This window comes from Polistes dominula, unplaced genomic scaffold, assembly GCF_049000335.1.
Source record: "Polistes dominula isolate Pdom_NZ unplaced genomic scaffold, Pdom_raw_medaka contig_75, whole genome shotgun sequence".
Lineage (NCBI taxonomy): Eukaryota > Metazoa > Arthropoda > Insecta > Hymenoptera > Vespidae > Polistes > Polistes dominula.
Genome location: NW_028301003.1, coordinates 1,525,946 through 1,541,187, shown reverse-complemented (window position 1 = coordinate 1,541,187; position 15,242 = coordinate 1,525,946). Strand labels below are relative to the sequence as shown.

General features: G+C 27.9%; 1 protein-coding gene and 1 long non-coding RNA gene across 12 annotated transcripts; both read left to right on the top strand.

The window, feature by feature from the left end:
* The first annotated feature begins 1,140 nt into the window (after nucleotides 1–1,140).
* Nucleotides 1,141–5,753, top strand: LOC107067338 (uncharacterized). Of its 5 annotated transcripts, none has more exons than XR_016176985.1 (7): nucleotides 1,141–1,422; nucleotides 1,491–1,672; nucleotides 1,789–1,951; nucleotides 3,496–3,556; nucleotides 3,682–3,927; nucleotides 4,052–4,575; nucleotides 5,296–5,753. It is a non-coding gene; the product is annotated as an uncharacterized LOC107067338 (long non-coding RNA). The 5 variants fall into 5 exon arrangements; XR_016176984.1 differs by lacking the exon at nucleotides 5,296–5,753 and having other exon boundaries at nucleotides 4,052–4,111; nucleotides 4,231–5,082; XR_016176983.1 differs by lacking the exon at nucleotides 5,296–5,753 and having other exon boundaries at nucleotides 3,867–3,927; nucleotides 4,052–5,082.
* A 326-nt stretch (nucleotides 5,754–6,079) lies between these two features.
* LOC107067337 (uncharacterized) lies at nucleotides 6,080–10,986 on the top strand. 7 transcript variants are annotated; one of them, XM_089173841.1, is made up of 5 exons: nucleotides 6,080–6,263; nucleotides 7,506–7,608; nucleotides 7,933–8,136; nucleotides 8,434–8,631; nucleotides 8,726–10,986. In XM_089173841.1, the coding sequence occupies exons 4-5, from the start codon at nucleotides 8,485–8,487 to the stop codon at nucleotides 10,682–10,684; spliced, it is 2,106 nt and encodes a 701-aa protein (XP_089029967.1). In that variant the 5' UTR covers nucleotides 6,080–6,263; nucleotides 7,506–7,608; nucleotides 7,933–8,136; nucleotides 8,434–8,484; the 3' UTR covers nucleotides 10,685–10,986. The 7 variants fall into 7 exon arrangements, with proteins under 7 accessions (XP_089029967.1, XP_015178240.2, XP_015178241.2 ...); XM_015322757.2 differs by lacking the exon at nucleotides 6,080–6,263 and adding an exon at nucleotides 6,608–6,748; XM_015322754.2 differs by lacking the exon at nucleotides 7,933–8,136.
* Nucleotides 10,987–15,242: the final 4,256 nt, after the last annotated feature.

The window sequence follows — 15,242 nt, the reverse complement described above, 5'->3', positions numbered from 1 at the left end:
AGATATATAAAAAGAAGAAAAGAAAAAACATTTACAAATTGATGTACCTACTAAACATATATATATGTATGTATGTATACACACACACAGAGAAGACTAAACTCTTTCTGTTTATGTAAGTGTGATAAGAAGAAGGAGAATGAGAGAAGAGAATTGGTTGTTGTTATCGTAAAAGATTGAACACTTGCGAATAAGGTGTAGTACGTCAAGGTGACTAAAGAGGCCTCGTTACCATAATCGTCGATGCAGAAGGGCTCGAGCCAGGTGTATTCTTAAATCTGGCAAGGCAACACCTAAAGACGGTCATCATCGGTTTACAGTATAATAAGATCACAACGTGGCAAACGAGCCGCTCATGACCCTCGACGAGGTTGTGTTCCTCGATATACTTACGTTAACGTATCCTTTCTTCCTTCTTCATTGCTAAGGTGTGAGAGAGGAAAGGAGAGGAAAAGAAGGAAGAAGAAGAAGAAGAAAAGATTGAGAAGAAATTATCGACGGTTCAAAGATGATTCTCCACTCTTGTACGATCAACAACGCCTACCTCTTCGTCGTTCGTACGTGCTTCTTCTTTCTTTCTTTCTCTTTCTCTATCTTTCTTTTTCTTGTTCTTTTTCTCTTTCTCTTATTCTTTACTTTGTTCTTTTTTTTTTTTTTTTTTTTTTAACATGAAATTGTTCTCATTTTAAAATGTTAGATAGTTTGATACATTTTATTCTATCACATTTGTTTATTTTTATTGTTATTTTTCTTTTCTTTTTCATATAATATTATATTGTTTGTTTGTTTGTTTTTTTTTTAGGTTATAATTAAATAAGAAGATGATGAAAAAGAAGAAATGTTTGAACGAAAGAAAACCTTCTTTATTGAAATTAATATTATTATTATTATTATTTCAAAAGGAAAGATTTGTTTTAAATTAATCATCAAATTCATCAACAATTGTTATCATTAACTAGTTTGTTTTTTTAGGTTAAAACTAAACAAGAAAAAGAAGAAATGTTTGAACGAAAGAAAACCTTCTTTATTGAAATTAATATTACTATATAAATGAAGAGATTTGTGTATGTGTGTGTTTAAAATTAATAAACAAAATCATCAACAATTGTTATCATTAACTAGTTTGTTTTTTAGGTTACAATTAAAGAAGAGGAAAAAGAAGAAATGTTTGAACAGAAGAAAACTCTTTTATTGAAATTAATATTACTATATAAAAAGAAGAGATTTGTGTGTGTGTGTGTGTATGTGTACGTGTACGTGTTTAAAAATAATAATCAAGATTATCAACAATTGTTATCGTTAACTAATCATTTTTTTTAGGTTATAATTAAAGAAGAAAAAAAAGAAGAAATGTTTGAACAGAAAAGAACTCTTTTATTGAAATGAAGATTACTGTATAAAAGAAGAGATTTGTGTGTGTGTGTACGTATTTAAAATTAATAATCAAGATTATCAACAATTGTTATCGTTAACTAGTTGTTTATTTTTAGGTTATAATTAAAGAAGAAAAAAAAGAAGAAATGTTTGAACGAGAGTAAACCTTCTTTATTGAAAATATAATATTATTATTTCAAAAGGAATGATTTTGTTGTTTAAAATTAATAATCAAGATCATCACAACAATTGTTATCTTTAACTAGTTGCCTTATTGTTAGTACCAATACAACACCAGGTATGTATATATATATATATATATATATATATATATATATATTTGGAAATCGAAGCTTTGCTTATAAGTTTAGTGTTGTCTTACATTCGTTACTTTCTCTCTTTATCTTTTACTAGTGTGGACCCAAGGAAGGAATAACACGACGAAGAGTCGTGCGAACTAAACGAAAAAGAAGAAGATGAAGAAGAAGAAGAAGTAGAGGATGAGAAAGAAAGAAAGAAGAAGAAGAAAATAAGGAGAAGAAAATAAGGAGAAGATCGAGCAACAAGATCTCACAAGGTATCTCGATAAATCCCTTTCGCTGGACAAATAACGACAAGGCTCATTACTATAAACACGTCTCGCGTGGTCTCTGCGTGTGGCACGTCAACTTCTCGGCAATTCCCCCAAGTCCCCCAAGAGTCCTCCTCTTCCCTTCTCCCCTACAACTCTTCTCTTTCTCTTTCTTCAGTCTTCTTTTATCTACCTATCTTTTTTCCTTACCCGTAGTATTAGCCGGGTATCCCAAAAAAGGAACGACCTTTCCTAATCATGCACTTTAAACATAGCCGTTTTTATGTACACATATCTTTTGTCGAATCTAATCGCTGTTGGTTCTTCTTACACGACGGGGGTTTATTAAAAGAAATGTTTAATGAGAACGAATCTGATAGAATTTGATTTTTATTATTATTATTATTATTATTAATATCATTATATTTATTTTATCACACAAACAAAAAGAAAGTTGATATATTATAATATATATATATATATATATATATATATATATATATATATATATATTATTGATAACGTTGGTATAATGAATATTGTAGTAATATAGGTTAGGTTATTAAATATAATATTTGATAAAAGCAACATGATTAGTTGAGATTTAGTATAAATATTATTATTTTTACAATTATACATTATAATATATATTGATAACGTAAAAATAACGATATTATAATAATATACATTAGAAATATGAATTTTAATATAACATAAGATTAATTTCATTTGACAGAATTCATTGAGATTTACTAGAAATTTTATTTTATATTTTTTTCATAGGTGTTTATCATTGGACCCTCTTTTCAAGCTCTTCAATTTACGGTAGCCGTATTGAAAACTCGATACCACCGGTGGTGGTCTAGTACAATCCTCTCTACATACATATATACATACATACATACGTAAATACATATATATATATGTGTACACAATTTATAAAGACTTATACATTTATGTGTATATATTCCAAGCGTTGTGGGCTCATCCCGATCGATACGTCAATTAATTTTCGAAAGGAGGCTGCGCTCGGCTAATTTAAATGGCCGAACAAACCACCACCACCACCACCACCACCACCATATCACCACCATCACCATATCCCTTTGAGGGTTGAGGGGGGGCACATTTACCACCAGTGTTTCAACGCACCTGGCCAGACTAGGGTTTCTCTCTGTCCTTCACTATTCTACTCTTTTGCTCTTCCCTCTTCACCCCATCCCATCTCATTGGTTTAATTTCATTTCATTTCCTTTACGATCCCCCTTTTGCTAAACTGTTTAACTTTCATGGAATCATCATTCTCCATCGATACCACTTATCTCTTTTATATATTCCTTTTTTTTTTTTCTATACTCCATTCCATTCTCATAATTTTTGATCAGGGTATTCAACAGTTTTTTTGTTTTTTTGTTTTTTAATTTAACTTTCTCCCTAATATTTGATATTACATATGCTTATTTAGTTTTACAGCAAGTTATTACAGCAAGTTAACCTTTATATGTTATTATTAATTTTCTGTTTTCTTCTTCTTCTTCTTCTTTTTGTAGATACATACCAGAAATATTTTATAATACAACATTTGGGTCAAAGTTTCAAGAATATAACAAGGTATGGCATTTACTTCATTGCAACTGCAGTTTTTCACGAACAATTATCACCATCTCGTTGGTGAAGATGATACTTAACTTATACATTATTATTAATTTTCTGTTATCTTCTTGTTCTTTTTGTAGATACATACCAGAAATATTTTATAATAAAACATTTGGGTCAAAGTTTCAAGAATATAACAAGGTGTGGCATTTACTTCATTGCAACTGCAGTTTTCACGAACAATTATCACCATCTCGTTGGTGAAGATGATACTTAACTTATACATTATTATTAATTTTCTGTTATCTTCTTGTTCTTTTTGTAGATACATACCAGAAATATTTTATAATAAAACATTTGGGTCAAAGTTTCAAGAATATAACAAGGTGTGGCATTTACTTCATTGCAACTGCAGTTTTCACGAACAATTATCACCATCTCGTTGGTGAAGATGATACTTAACTTATACATTATTATTAATTTTCTGTTATCTTCTTCTTCTTTTTGTAGATACATACCAGAAATATTTTATAATACAACAATGGGTCAAAGTTTCAAGAATATAACAAGGTATGGCATTTATTTCATTGCAACTGCAGTTTTCACGAACAATTATCACTATACCGTTGGTAATGATGATGCGTGGTATTATAATATCCATTTATTCTTTTTATTTTTATTTTATTAAGTATTATACAGCAACCCTGAGGTGGTTCATGATTGGGGAAGTAAAAGATATAAAAGAAAAAAAAGAAAATGAAGAAGAAGAGAGAGGCACGTCTTTCTCGTGTAATTTTCATCGAGTGGGTGGAAACCCATTATTTCGCATTACGGGATCCTTATGGACCTTTCTCTCTCTTTCTCTCTCTCTCTCTCTCTCTCTTTCTGTCGCTCTTTTTAAAAGAGAAAAAATAAAAATAAAATAAAATAAAGAAAGAAAGATTGTGGATCGTGATGGATCATAAGGCTATCCGAAGAAAACTCAGTGTTACGTTGATGGACGCATTCACGGCTTTCTTAAAGGGTTTCATAAGGTTTCTCTTTTTTATATCATCAGTTTTATTTCATATACACTCGCCAAACCCTATCCCTTCTCCCTTTTTTTTTATATAATACGTGTTGTTATTCCTGTTATCTTGTTTTATCGAAACAATGTTAAACAAAACTTGTGAGAAGTTAGATAAATCAGTAAAATCAAATGTTCTCTTATCATGATAATTTTTTTATATGAAAATCATGTTATAGAAAACTCTAACTTATAGTATAAAAATGAAGGACAGAAATAATATAAAAAATTAGAAGAACTATATAGTAAATTCTAAAGAGGATACAAGCTCCTTATCGCAAATCTTTATTATATCCGTTCAGTTAAAGTATATGGATAAAGATATTTAAGGAGATGATTGTATGGTGTTGGGTCTATTAGATAGAGACGTTTGAGATAGCGTTTTGAACGCGTTTAGAATTCTTTTTCTTTTATAATAGAATTTTTGTATTTACTTATTTTGTTTCTACCTTTTTATCTATTTTATCATATTAGTATAAATGCAATATAATATTGTGTATTTTAATTATATAAATAATATCATATTTAACATATACATAATATTCATAGAATAAATTGAAATGTTGTATAAAAAATGATCAGAAAATATAATAATTTGTATAAATATTATTTTTTTTTTGTTTTAAATTCTTCTATATGTAGATTACATCAAAGTATTTCTATGTTTCATGGTGTACGTGTCAAGAAGAATAAGAATAAGAATAATAAGAAGAGAATAATAAAGAAGAAGAAGAGGAATGCATCGAACGGGGCTATTGAAACTCGCTGTAGTAAGCAGGCGGCACGAAACACTGTAGTTAGCGACTATTAATACCATCGACCGGCATCGATAGTTCTGCCTGCAAGGCGTCATAATGATATGGTGTATCGAACAGACCCTTTCGATTCTGGTTTGTCGGTATACCGCATACACGCATTCTACGATATACGCATAGATAAGAAATGTGCAATACGCGGGTACAATACCGTATTAAAAACTATATAATTGTCTTTTATACAGTATAAATTCGAACCTCCTTTAAACACGGTTCATTCGTTCCGTATTTATCAAAATTGTGTTAAAAGCGAAACAAATTAATCTTATACAATCATTCGCGTTATATAGAGAAAGTTCTTACAATTTTATACACTATTTTATAAGATTATTAAGTGTAATATTGTATATATATATATATATATATGCATTTTTATTTTAAACGTTTAATAGTTCAGTACAAAATTTTCAACAATCTATCATTCAATTAATTTAATTTCTAATAATGTTCTACATTGTCAAATTATAATAGTAATATATATATATATATATATATATATAATAAAAGTATGTATAATCAAAACGTAAAATTCAAATTTAAAATTCCCGCGTATATTGACGCGCGTAAACTTACGGTCATTTCACATTGTTGCGCATTCGAGATAGTAGTAGTTACAATTTCTACCGCTAAGCGTCGCGCGCGACATAGTTTTGAATTAGTTCGTGGATTGGCTACGATGAAACCAGTGGCGCATAATATGGCCGTATTGTAACGCGCAGTCTCCGGAAAAATAATAAACAAAAGAAGCGATGGATCTTTTCCTTCGTTGCTGGCTGATAATGTGTCGTCCAGTTAACGCGCCTGTTCGGTGTTTTTTTAACGCATGAAACAACACAACAGGGTGAGTTAATGATAATTTTCATAGGATATGTCATCGATAGTTAACAATCGAATTTGATCGTAACACACGTACAACACACTGTGCTCGAATTCTTGGTTGGTGCTCTGTTAGCTAGCTGTTAGCTTGGTTTTATTCGTGTGTTGAAAAAGGGTGAGAAAGAGGAGAAGGGTACGGGGTTGGGGAGGGAGGGGTTAGGTAGAACATTAAGAAAATTTCGAGGTTACATTGACAGTCCTCTTTCTTCGTGTTGTATTGCAAAAACCGTACTTACTGATAAATACGAAATTTAAATGAAAAATCGTAACCTTTGACTAAAAACTTTGTCACAATTTTGGTTAGAAATATTACATTCGTGAATATCTATTAATTCGTTGTCAAATATTCTTTTGTAATGTATTTTTTTCGTTTAAATCACTGCTCGCCAAGTTTAAAGGTGTTCAAATGACGTCTAACGTTTCGCGTGTGTCTTCTCCTCTTTTACATTTGTAATATTATTTTCTATTGTAACATTAGACAAATTGTGTATATGTGTATGTGTATGTGTGTATGTGTTAAGTAATTACGTGCCGCCACGTTTGTGTTGTGTTTGTTGGCGTCAATTTTTATTATATTACATTTATATTTATTTATTTATATTAATCATTAATTCGTTCAATCAATCATTCATTCATTCATTATTATTATTATTCATTATTATCTTGTAAAAAAAAAGAAATTATTTATACAAATTATGATTTATTAAATTTGAGTAGAATTTTGTTACTATTTTATATATATATATATTTAAGTGTTACTTTTACTTTAGTAGTAATATCGTACTTTCGATTCTCGTTCGTCGCTAACGCGGATCGATTTCGATTGTACGTTCCAATGAAGGAAATTTCACGTTGTAAACTTAAACTTAATTTCATTTTAATTAACGATTAATTATTCTTTCTTTAAGACAATTTCATTTTAACAATTAGAAAAGTTAATATCAATAATTATAATAATAATATTATTATTATTATTATTATTATTTCTGGTAAGTTAGTTGACATTTGTTGTGATTAGAAGACAATTGTAATGTGTTTTTTTTTTTTTTTTTTTAATAACAATCATTTTACAATTAAATATAATTCATATAAATGTGTTGTGTTAAGACGTTAACAAATATACAGCCATTAAGAGATTTATGTGTAATAAACTTTGATATGGTTTTTTTTTTTTTATATATATAATACAATGTAGTATTATTTACAGCAACACGATGACGGAAGGTGGTGTTACAAGAATGAAGAGAAATGGGACTAGGATCTTCAAAAATCCTCCACAGCCTCACATGTGTATACGAGATTTTATACAGGTAAAGAAAACCATTTGATGTATTCATTAAAAAAAAATCAAAAAAAAAAACCTTCATTTGTGTTTTAAATAATGAATGATTCCTGTCACATTATGTGCAACCATTCTTCGTATACACATAATTTACTTCAAACCCACCAATTCATCATTTTGATCTGTCAGACAGAGAATGAAAGATAATTAACAAATTGAATATTGTTTTCATTATGAATGAACTTGTTGTTTTTTATTTGTTTGTTTGTTTGTTTGTTTGTTTGTTGATGGAAGAGAAAAGTATATTATTAGTAATTAATTGTTATAAGTGTATACGATGTATTTATTTCAGTTATGTCTCTCTGTGTTAAACATTTGACGAGAACATGAGATGTCTTCTCTTGAGTTGCCAACAATGTGCTTTTCATAAGAATACACTTCCAATGAAAAATAAAGTATTCTATCGAGCAACAACACTATTTTCTCCAAAATGGAATAATTCTAATATTCAACAAATAATAAATGTTATAAACATCGAACGAGGCAGTGAATAGAGGTACATTCGATCAGTCTCTTTGCCTGTGTTTCGTTTCAAATGTATAGAAACATAAAGAATTATCAATATATTATCAAATATATACACATTCGAACAAATCTATATATATATATATATATATGAATATGAATATATAATAACAAGAAAACAAAAACAATACCTATCGTTAATATAATAATATTAAACCAGGAATATATATATAAATGTTAATATAACGTTAATACTCTACTTATTATACAACTTCATCAAAAAAAAAATATGAAAAGATTATCGTTAATAATTATTTATTGATTATAGGGTACAACAGCACCTTGCTTTGTAAATGTACTATCCTGGGATAGAATCGCAATGCCATGTAGACCATCCGAACCTGTACCACTTTGGGGAGGTATGAGAGTACCATCTCCACGTACAAAAGCGGAAGCTGTGGTCTTCGCAGTTATGGCTAATCCGGAGGTTCTTCGTATTAATGGAAAGAATGCAGAAGATCCAGAAGTACGTAAAAACTATAATATATATGTATATATATAGTTTTCATAAAAACATAACAAGAATAACATTATCTCATAGAAATGTTATTTCATTTTAGAAACGTTCGTCCCTGATTGAACTCTTGCTGGATTTTGTAGAAGCGATGAATGCTGGTGTAATATTTTCAAGACGATACACTATTTTAAAAGATCGTGATATAACAGGAGAATTGAAGGAGGTGTGGAATGCAGTACAAGCTCGGCGGGACCGAGAACAACCACCTCCACAACAAGAAACTTGGATCGATGCACAACCACCTGTTCCACAGTATCCACAATATCAAGATCAACAACAGCAGCAGCAAACACAAAAGCAACAACAACAACAGCAGCAGCAGCAACAACAACAACAACAAGAATATACTTCGCAGCAACCTCCTCAATATCATACGACTAGCATTGTCTTTGCCAGAGCAGTAAGCGGTGATATGCATTACGATGGTTATGGTTATCAATCGCAAAAGTCTGTCATTGGGCCAAATGATCAGATATATCAATCGGGTCAGATAGTATCTCAACAATATGGTAACCTAACACGAATAGCACAGGATCGTTATGATTACAGGGAACGTGGTAGAGACAATATCATACAAAATATACCACAACAAAGCTGCCCTGCGTATCCAGGACCACAATATCAATTTCCACAACTGCCAAGGCAAATGATGCCACAGTACGTTAATTCTAATATACATCCAAATACCACTAATTTAGGATATGGTCCTCCAGCAGCAACAAATACTAATGTCAATCCAAACATGTCGGCTAGTTATCAATCTTATATAACTAATCCATTGTTTCAACAACGAATAGAAGCCGATATACGAAGAATGCAACAACAGTTACAACAACAACAACAACAGCAACAGCAGCAACAACAACAACAACAATTGCAACAGCAACAACAACAACAACAGTTGCATTTGAATCATGCGCAACAAGTGCCTCAATATGAATCAGCGACAGATTGGCAAACTATATCATCGGTTAACGTATTGAGACTCGGTCGACAAAATATGGGAGTTGTTCAGAAAAACAATACGAGTAAAAGACAAGTTAACTCACCTACTCATGGGAAACAAGCAGCATCATGTACCAATTGTCACAATAAATCTACGACTGATAATGTTGTTACAAAACCTAAGAGTCCTGTTAAAGTATTACAACGAGAATTATCATCAACTGTAGATAGACAGGATACGAATAATCATGCGATAACAAATAATGGTAAAGTTACGAGCACGGATATTAAACCATCTACGGATGATACGAAAAATTTGACCTGTGTTGTTAACAGAGTTGTAACTGAAGATGAAGAAAGGAATAATGTTCATGAAAGTTCTTCCATCGAATCTAATGATACGTCCAAAAAATCTATCATTACATCTACGTCATCATCATCATCATCATCATCATCATCATCATTGAATACTCGTGAAACTAATAATTCCGTTGAGAACAATCAAACAACACCAACACCAACGACAACAACAACAACAATGGATGAAAATTCGAAAAACTATGAAATACCAACAGTAAGTCAAACATTGTCCGAACAAAAGTGTAATTCAAGAATTAGAATAATAGTAGGTAGAACTAAGCATAAAGAAAATATAGAAAATAATCGAACAACAACAACAACAACAACAATATGGCCACGTTACGTGTCAGAACAAAAAATGGAAAGTCCAAAAAAATCACAAACAATGGTTAACAATAGTGTCGTCATTAATAATCCCGGTGTTTCTAATGATGATACTAATTTGAATAAAAAAACAACCAATGGTCAAACTAAAATAAACAAAAATGCTAAAGGTGGTGGTAGTGGTAGTGGTGGTGGTGGTGGTGGTGGTGGTGGTGTCGTCTACAGTGAAAACGAAGATGGAACTCGTCAAGGTTATACGATATTGAAAAAAACTGAGACTATTGTTCAAGACGAAATTATTCATGATATCGCTCAGATATCTATTCAAGACTGTAAAAAGGATGTTAACGAGATCAGTCCTGTGCTATCGTGATAGCCTTAGTTTTTAATAACCGCGAGAGTACTATTATTATTATTATTATTAATAATTAATTAATTAGTTGCTACGATCGATTAAATTTAAATTAAAGACATACACACACACACACATAAAAAAAAAAAAAAACGAAAAGAAAATTTACAAAAAAATAAACAAAACAAAACCACACAACACCACCAGCGATGATTAATTATAATTAATATGTGTATATAGATAGAATAATTATTCTGATGATAATTAAAATAAACGAAGATGAAAAAGAACAAGATGATGATGAAGAAGAAGAAGAAGAAGAAGAAGAAGAAGAAAACAAAATGAGTCATTTGATTATAAAGTGCATGATAATAAAGTGTGCTCTATATATAATAATAATATTAATAATAATAATGATAATGATAATTTTAATGAAGTAATAATATTAATAATATTAATAATAATGAGAGAGAGAGAGGGGGACTCTTGAAACATTTTCGCTTTACATTGCAAAGGATTCATTTTAATAAAAACAATGGCACATTATTAAAATAGATGTGAAGAAGACCGATTTAGTAAATCCATAACCGTCTTCCTCTCTGTATTATTTCAAATTAGCATATTCAAGTTAATCCAATTAGCAGAGACAAGTATAATACAATATTGCTTCTAATTATACGAAGGAAAGAAATATAAACCTGTATAAAATAACTGTATGACGCGCGATAGGATAACTTTTGGTCATATCCCTTCTCTGACGCCATTTTCTTTTTTCGTTTGTTTGTTTGTTAATTAATTAAATTAATATTTGTCCCTTTAATAAAGAAAGATAGGTCTCATAAATTGATCATGATTAATTTAAAAACAATATTTAAAGTGAAAAAAACAAAATAAAAATAAAAAACAAGTAACACATAATAAACTGTTTGTAAGTAAACACGTGTAAGAGAAAAAAAAAAACAAAACAAAAAACCAATATGTCGAAGTCAATTACAGAGTGTACTACTACTACTACTACTACTTTAACTTACCACCGAGTCAAAACACGATTTGAAATAATAATAATAAAAAAAAAGAAATAAAACAAAAATGGAAGAAAGAGAAATTGAAAATGAAATTGTATAAACTAAGATCACGAATTTGTTGTTAATTTTAACAACAACAACCATATTATATTTATACTGTCTCTCATCGCTGCCATATTCTCTACTATGTCAACAATGGAATAATCGATATTGTAATTTTAACAACGAATTACACAATTAATCGATTTTCGTCGTCTTATTCGACAAATTTCCTTCAAGATAAGAAAAAGAAGAAAAAAGAAGAAAAAAGAAGAAGAAGAAGAAGAAGAAGAAATTTCTAATGTTGTCTCTCGAAGAGAGTGAAAAAAAAAAAAAATTGAAAGGAATTTTTAAAAACGATGAAATAAACAAAAAACAAAAAAACAAACAAAAAGAAAAAATACGAAGAACCATTAATTTTTATTGTAAAATCATATCGAACGTATACGTATAAACAAATGTATCACATATTTCAAAACAATCCAAACCACCCAATCATCATTTGAATCTGTAATTTTATTTTCATTTAATTTCTACAATTTGATTGTTAATATTCTTGTTTGTTTATCTTTCAATATTCGTCGATGATTGAAATGTTGAAAAACAAAAACAAAAAACAAAAAAATTTGAATAATATTAGATATTTCCAATGTATTTTTTCTCAATGTATTTTTTCTCAATGTATTTTTCTATTTTTTTTTTTTTTTTTTTTTTGATTTATAAGAAAAAGCAACGACATAAAAAAATTAGCATTATAAATAATTCTAGTTGAATTAATTGGTTTAATATTTTATACATTATTTAAAAATGATCAACGATGACAAACATAAATATTATCAATATATATATTTACAGTAATTCCTATATTTAAGTAGATTCACTTTAATTAACTAAACTCATGTATAATTGTTGTTAATAATTGTTGATACTTTATTTAAAAAAAAAAAATATATAAATACATGAATAATTTTTTATTATAATTGTTATTATCTTAGAATCGAATAATAAGAAGATTTAACGTTTTCTTTTTACCAATAAGAAAAGGGTAAATGAAAATTGGAAAATATGGAAAAAATGTGATGATTACATTTTAAATGATTTTAATTTATACAGTTTTAATTGGTTTTTTTTTCTTTTTTCTTTTTTTTCTTTTTATTTTTTGAATCTACTTTATTTACGGTAATCAATTATCCGTTTAATTGAAGGAATTACCATAAATATATATATATATATATATGTTAACATAATTTACATACATCAATACGTATACGTTGTTAAGTATAATTTATTGGTGCTGCTTCTATTATAGAATAATAAACGAAAAAATAAAAAAAATAAAAAATAAAAACAAACCAATAAAAAAATGGAACTTTAAAAGATCTCAAAACATTCAATGAATAATAATAATAATAATAATAATGGTGATGATGATGATGATGATGATAAACATTTAAAAACAATTATTTACGTTAAATTAATATCCAATTATTATTATTATTATTATTATTATTATTATTATTGTTATTATTATTAATATTATTACTGTTATTATTATTGTTATTATTATTATTATTATTGGTAGTATTTTTTCATGTTTTTAGGGTGGACCAATTCGTCAGAATTTTGTATGGGAAATTAAATACAAAAAAAAAAAAAAGAAAAATACATAAAATAAAGATGGGGGAAAAATAAAATTAAAAAGAAACAAAAAAAAATACATATGAAAGTTAGGTTATTATTTTATTTTATTTTTTTTTTTTTTTTTTTTTTTTATATCAACGATGTCTGTAAATTAACCTTAACACAATAAGGACGTATTTTGTTTTGCATACAGACAACGTTTAATTTTGAACGATACATAACGTAATTTAATTTTTTCGAAAATGATTAAACGAGCTGGCTCTCGAATTCTAATTCTAAGCTCGCCATATTTGATTTTTGTTTTATGAGTTATTATTATTTTTTTTTTTCTCATTTATTTTCTATCCTTTTGTTGTTATTATCATTATTATTAATATTATTTATCTTTTTTATTTTTTTTATTTTGTTCTATCTTCGTTTACATTATTATTAATAATAATAATAATAATAATAATAATAGTAAGGAAAATAGTATAATTATAATTAATGATACAATTTAACAAAATAAAATAAAGATAAGGTGCATGGCATCGTCTTGAAAAAAGAAAAAGAAAAAGAAGAAAAAAAAATAGTGTAATTATTATTGTAATGAAACGATAAAAATTTTGTTAGCTTTTCTCGCTTTTTACAGTACACATACACACACAAACATACATACATACATATACACATACGATGTATAATTAAAGTTATGTAAAAGAAATGAAGAATATTTAAATGTTAAAATATAAATATTGCGAATTATTTTTTATTCTTTTCAAAAAGTTTAAACAAAAAAAAAGAAAAAAAAAAACAAGAAAACAATGTAAACGACGATATTGTAATTTTAAAAATGAATTTTTTTTTTCGCGCCACTCCTAACGTGTAATAAAAAAAGGTGCATGGCATCGTCCTGAAAAACAAAACAAAAAACAAAACAAAACAAACAAATAGTTTAATTATTATAATGAAACGAAACAATTTTGTTAGCTTTTCTCGTTTTTTACAATACACACATACATACATATATACATACATATATACATACATATACATACTTGCACGTATACACCAAAAAATAAACAACGTTATACTCGCTGTAATCAATATAGCAATAGTATAATAAGATATTTCATAGATTGGACTTTGTACAATTCATTATCATTCATTACTTTTTCTATCTCCGCCATTTTATTTTTGTATTATTACACAGTTCCTTCCTTTTATTTTTTTTTATTTTTTTTCTTTTTTTTTTTCGTTCTTTTATCATTTCTTGTTCTTCTACCCTTTTTTGTGTGCGTGTGTTCTTTTTCTTCTTTTTATCTTCCTCGTACCTTGTTATTAAAAATAAATACAGAAATTTAAAAACAAATTAGTCAAATTTATGAAAAAATAAATCATAATAATAATAATATTGATAATAATAATAATAATAATAATAAAAAATCATAGAACATTTTAACACATTTTTATAATATAAACATTGTTAATAATCCTTTTTGTTATAGCAGTCGTGTATTGTTTTATGATATATGATTGGATTAAAAAAAAGAAACTTTTTGTGTACCCCATAGATATTACATATATATATATATATACTGCAAGCTTTTAAGCTTTTAATTATTATAAAAAAAAAGAAATATATGTGTATATATATAATATGGATATTCAGAGACAGAAATTAGTACACATGAAAGTTAGATGATGAATATCTTTTAAACGCTTAATTTAATCGCCAAAACATAAGACACCATTTTTATAGAGCACTTAATTTCCTACAATAATTTGTATTGCGCATTTAATAATAATCATTTATTGTCGAGTTATATAAAATTCATAAAGAAACATGAAATTAGTCTAAAAATCATCAATCAAACTGAAATCTTCAATATCAT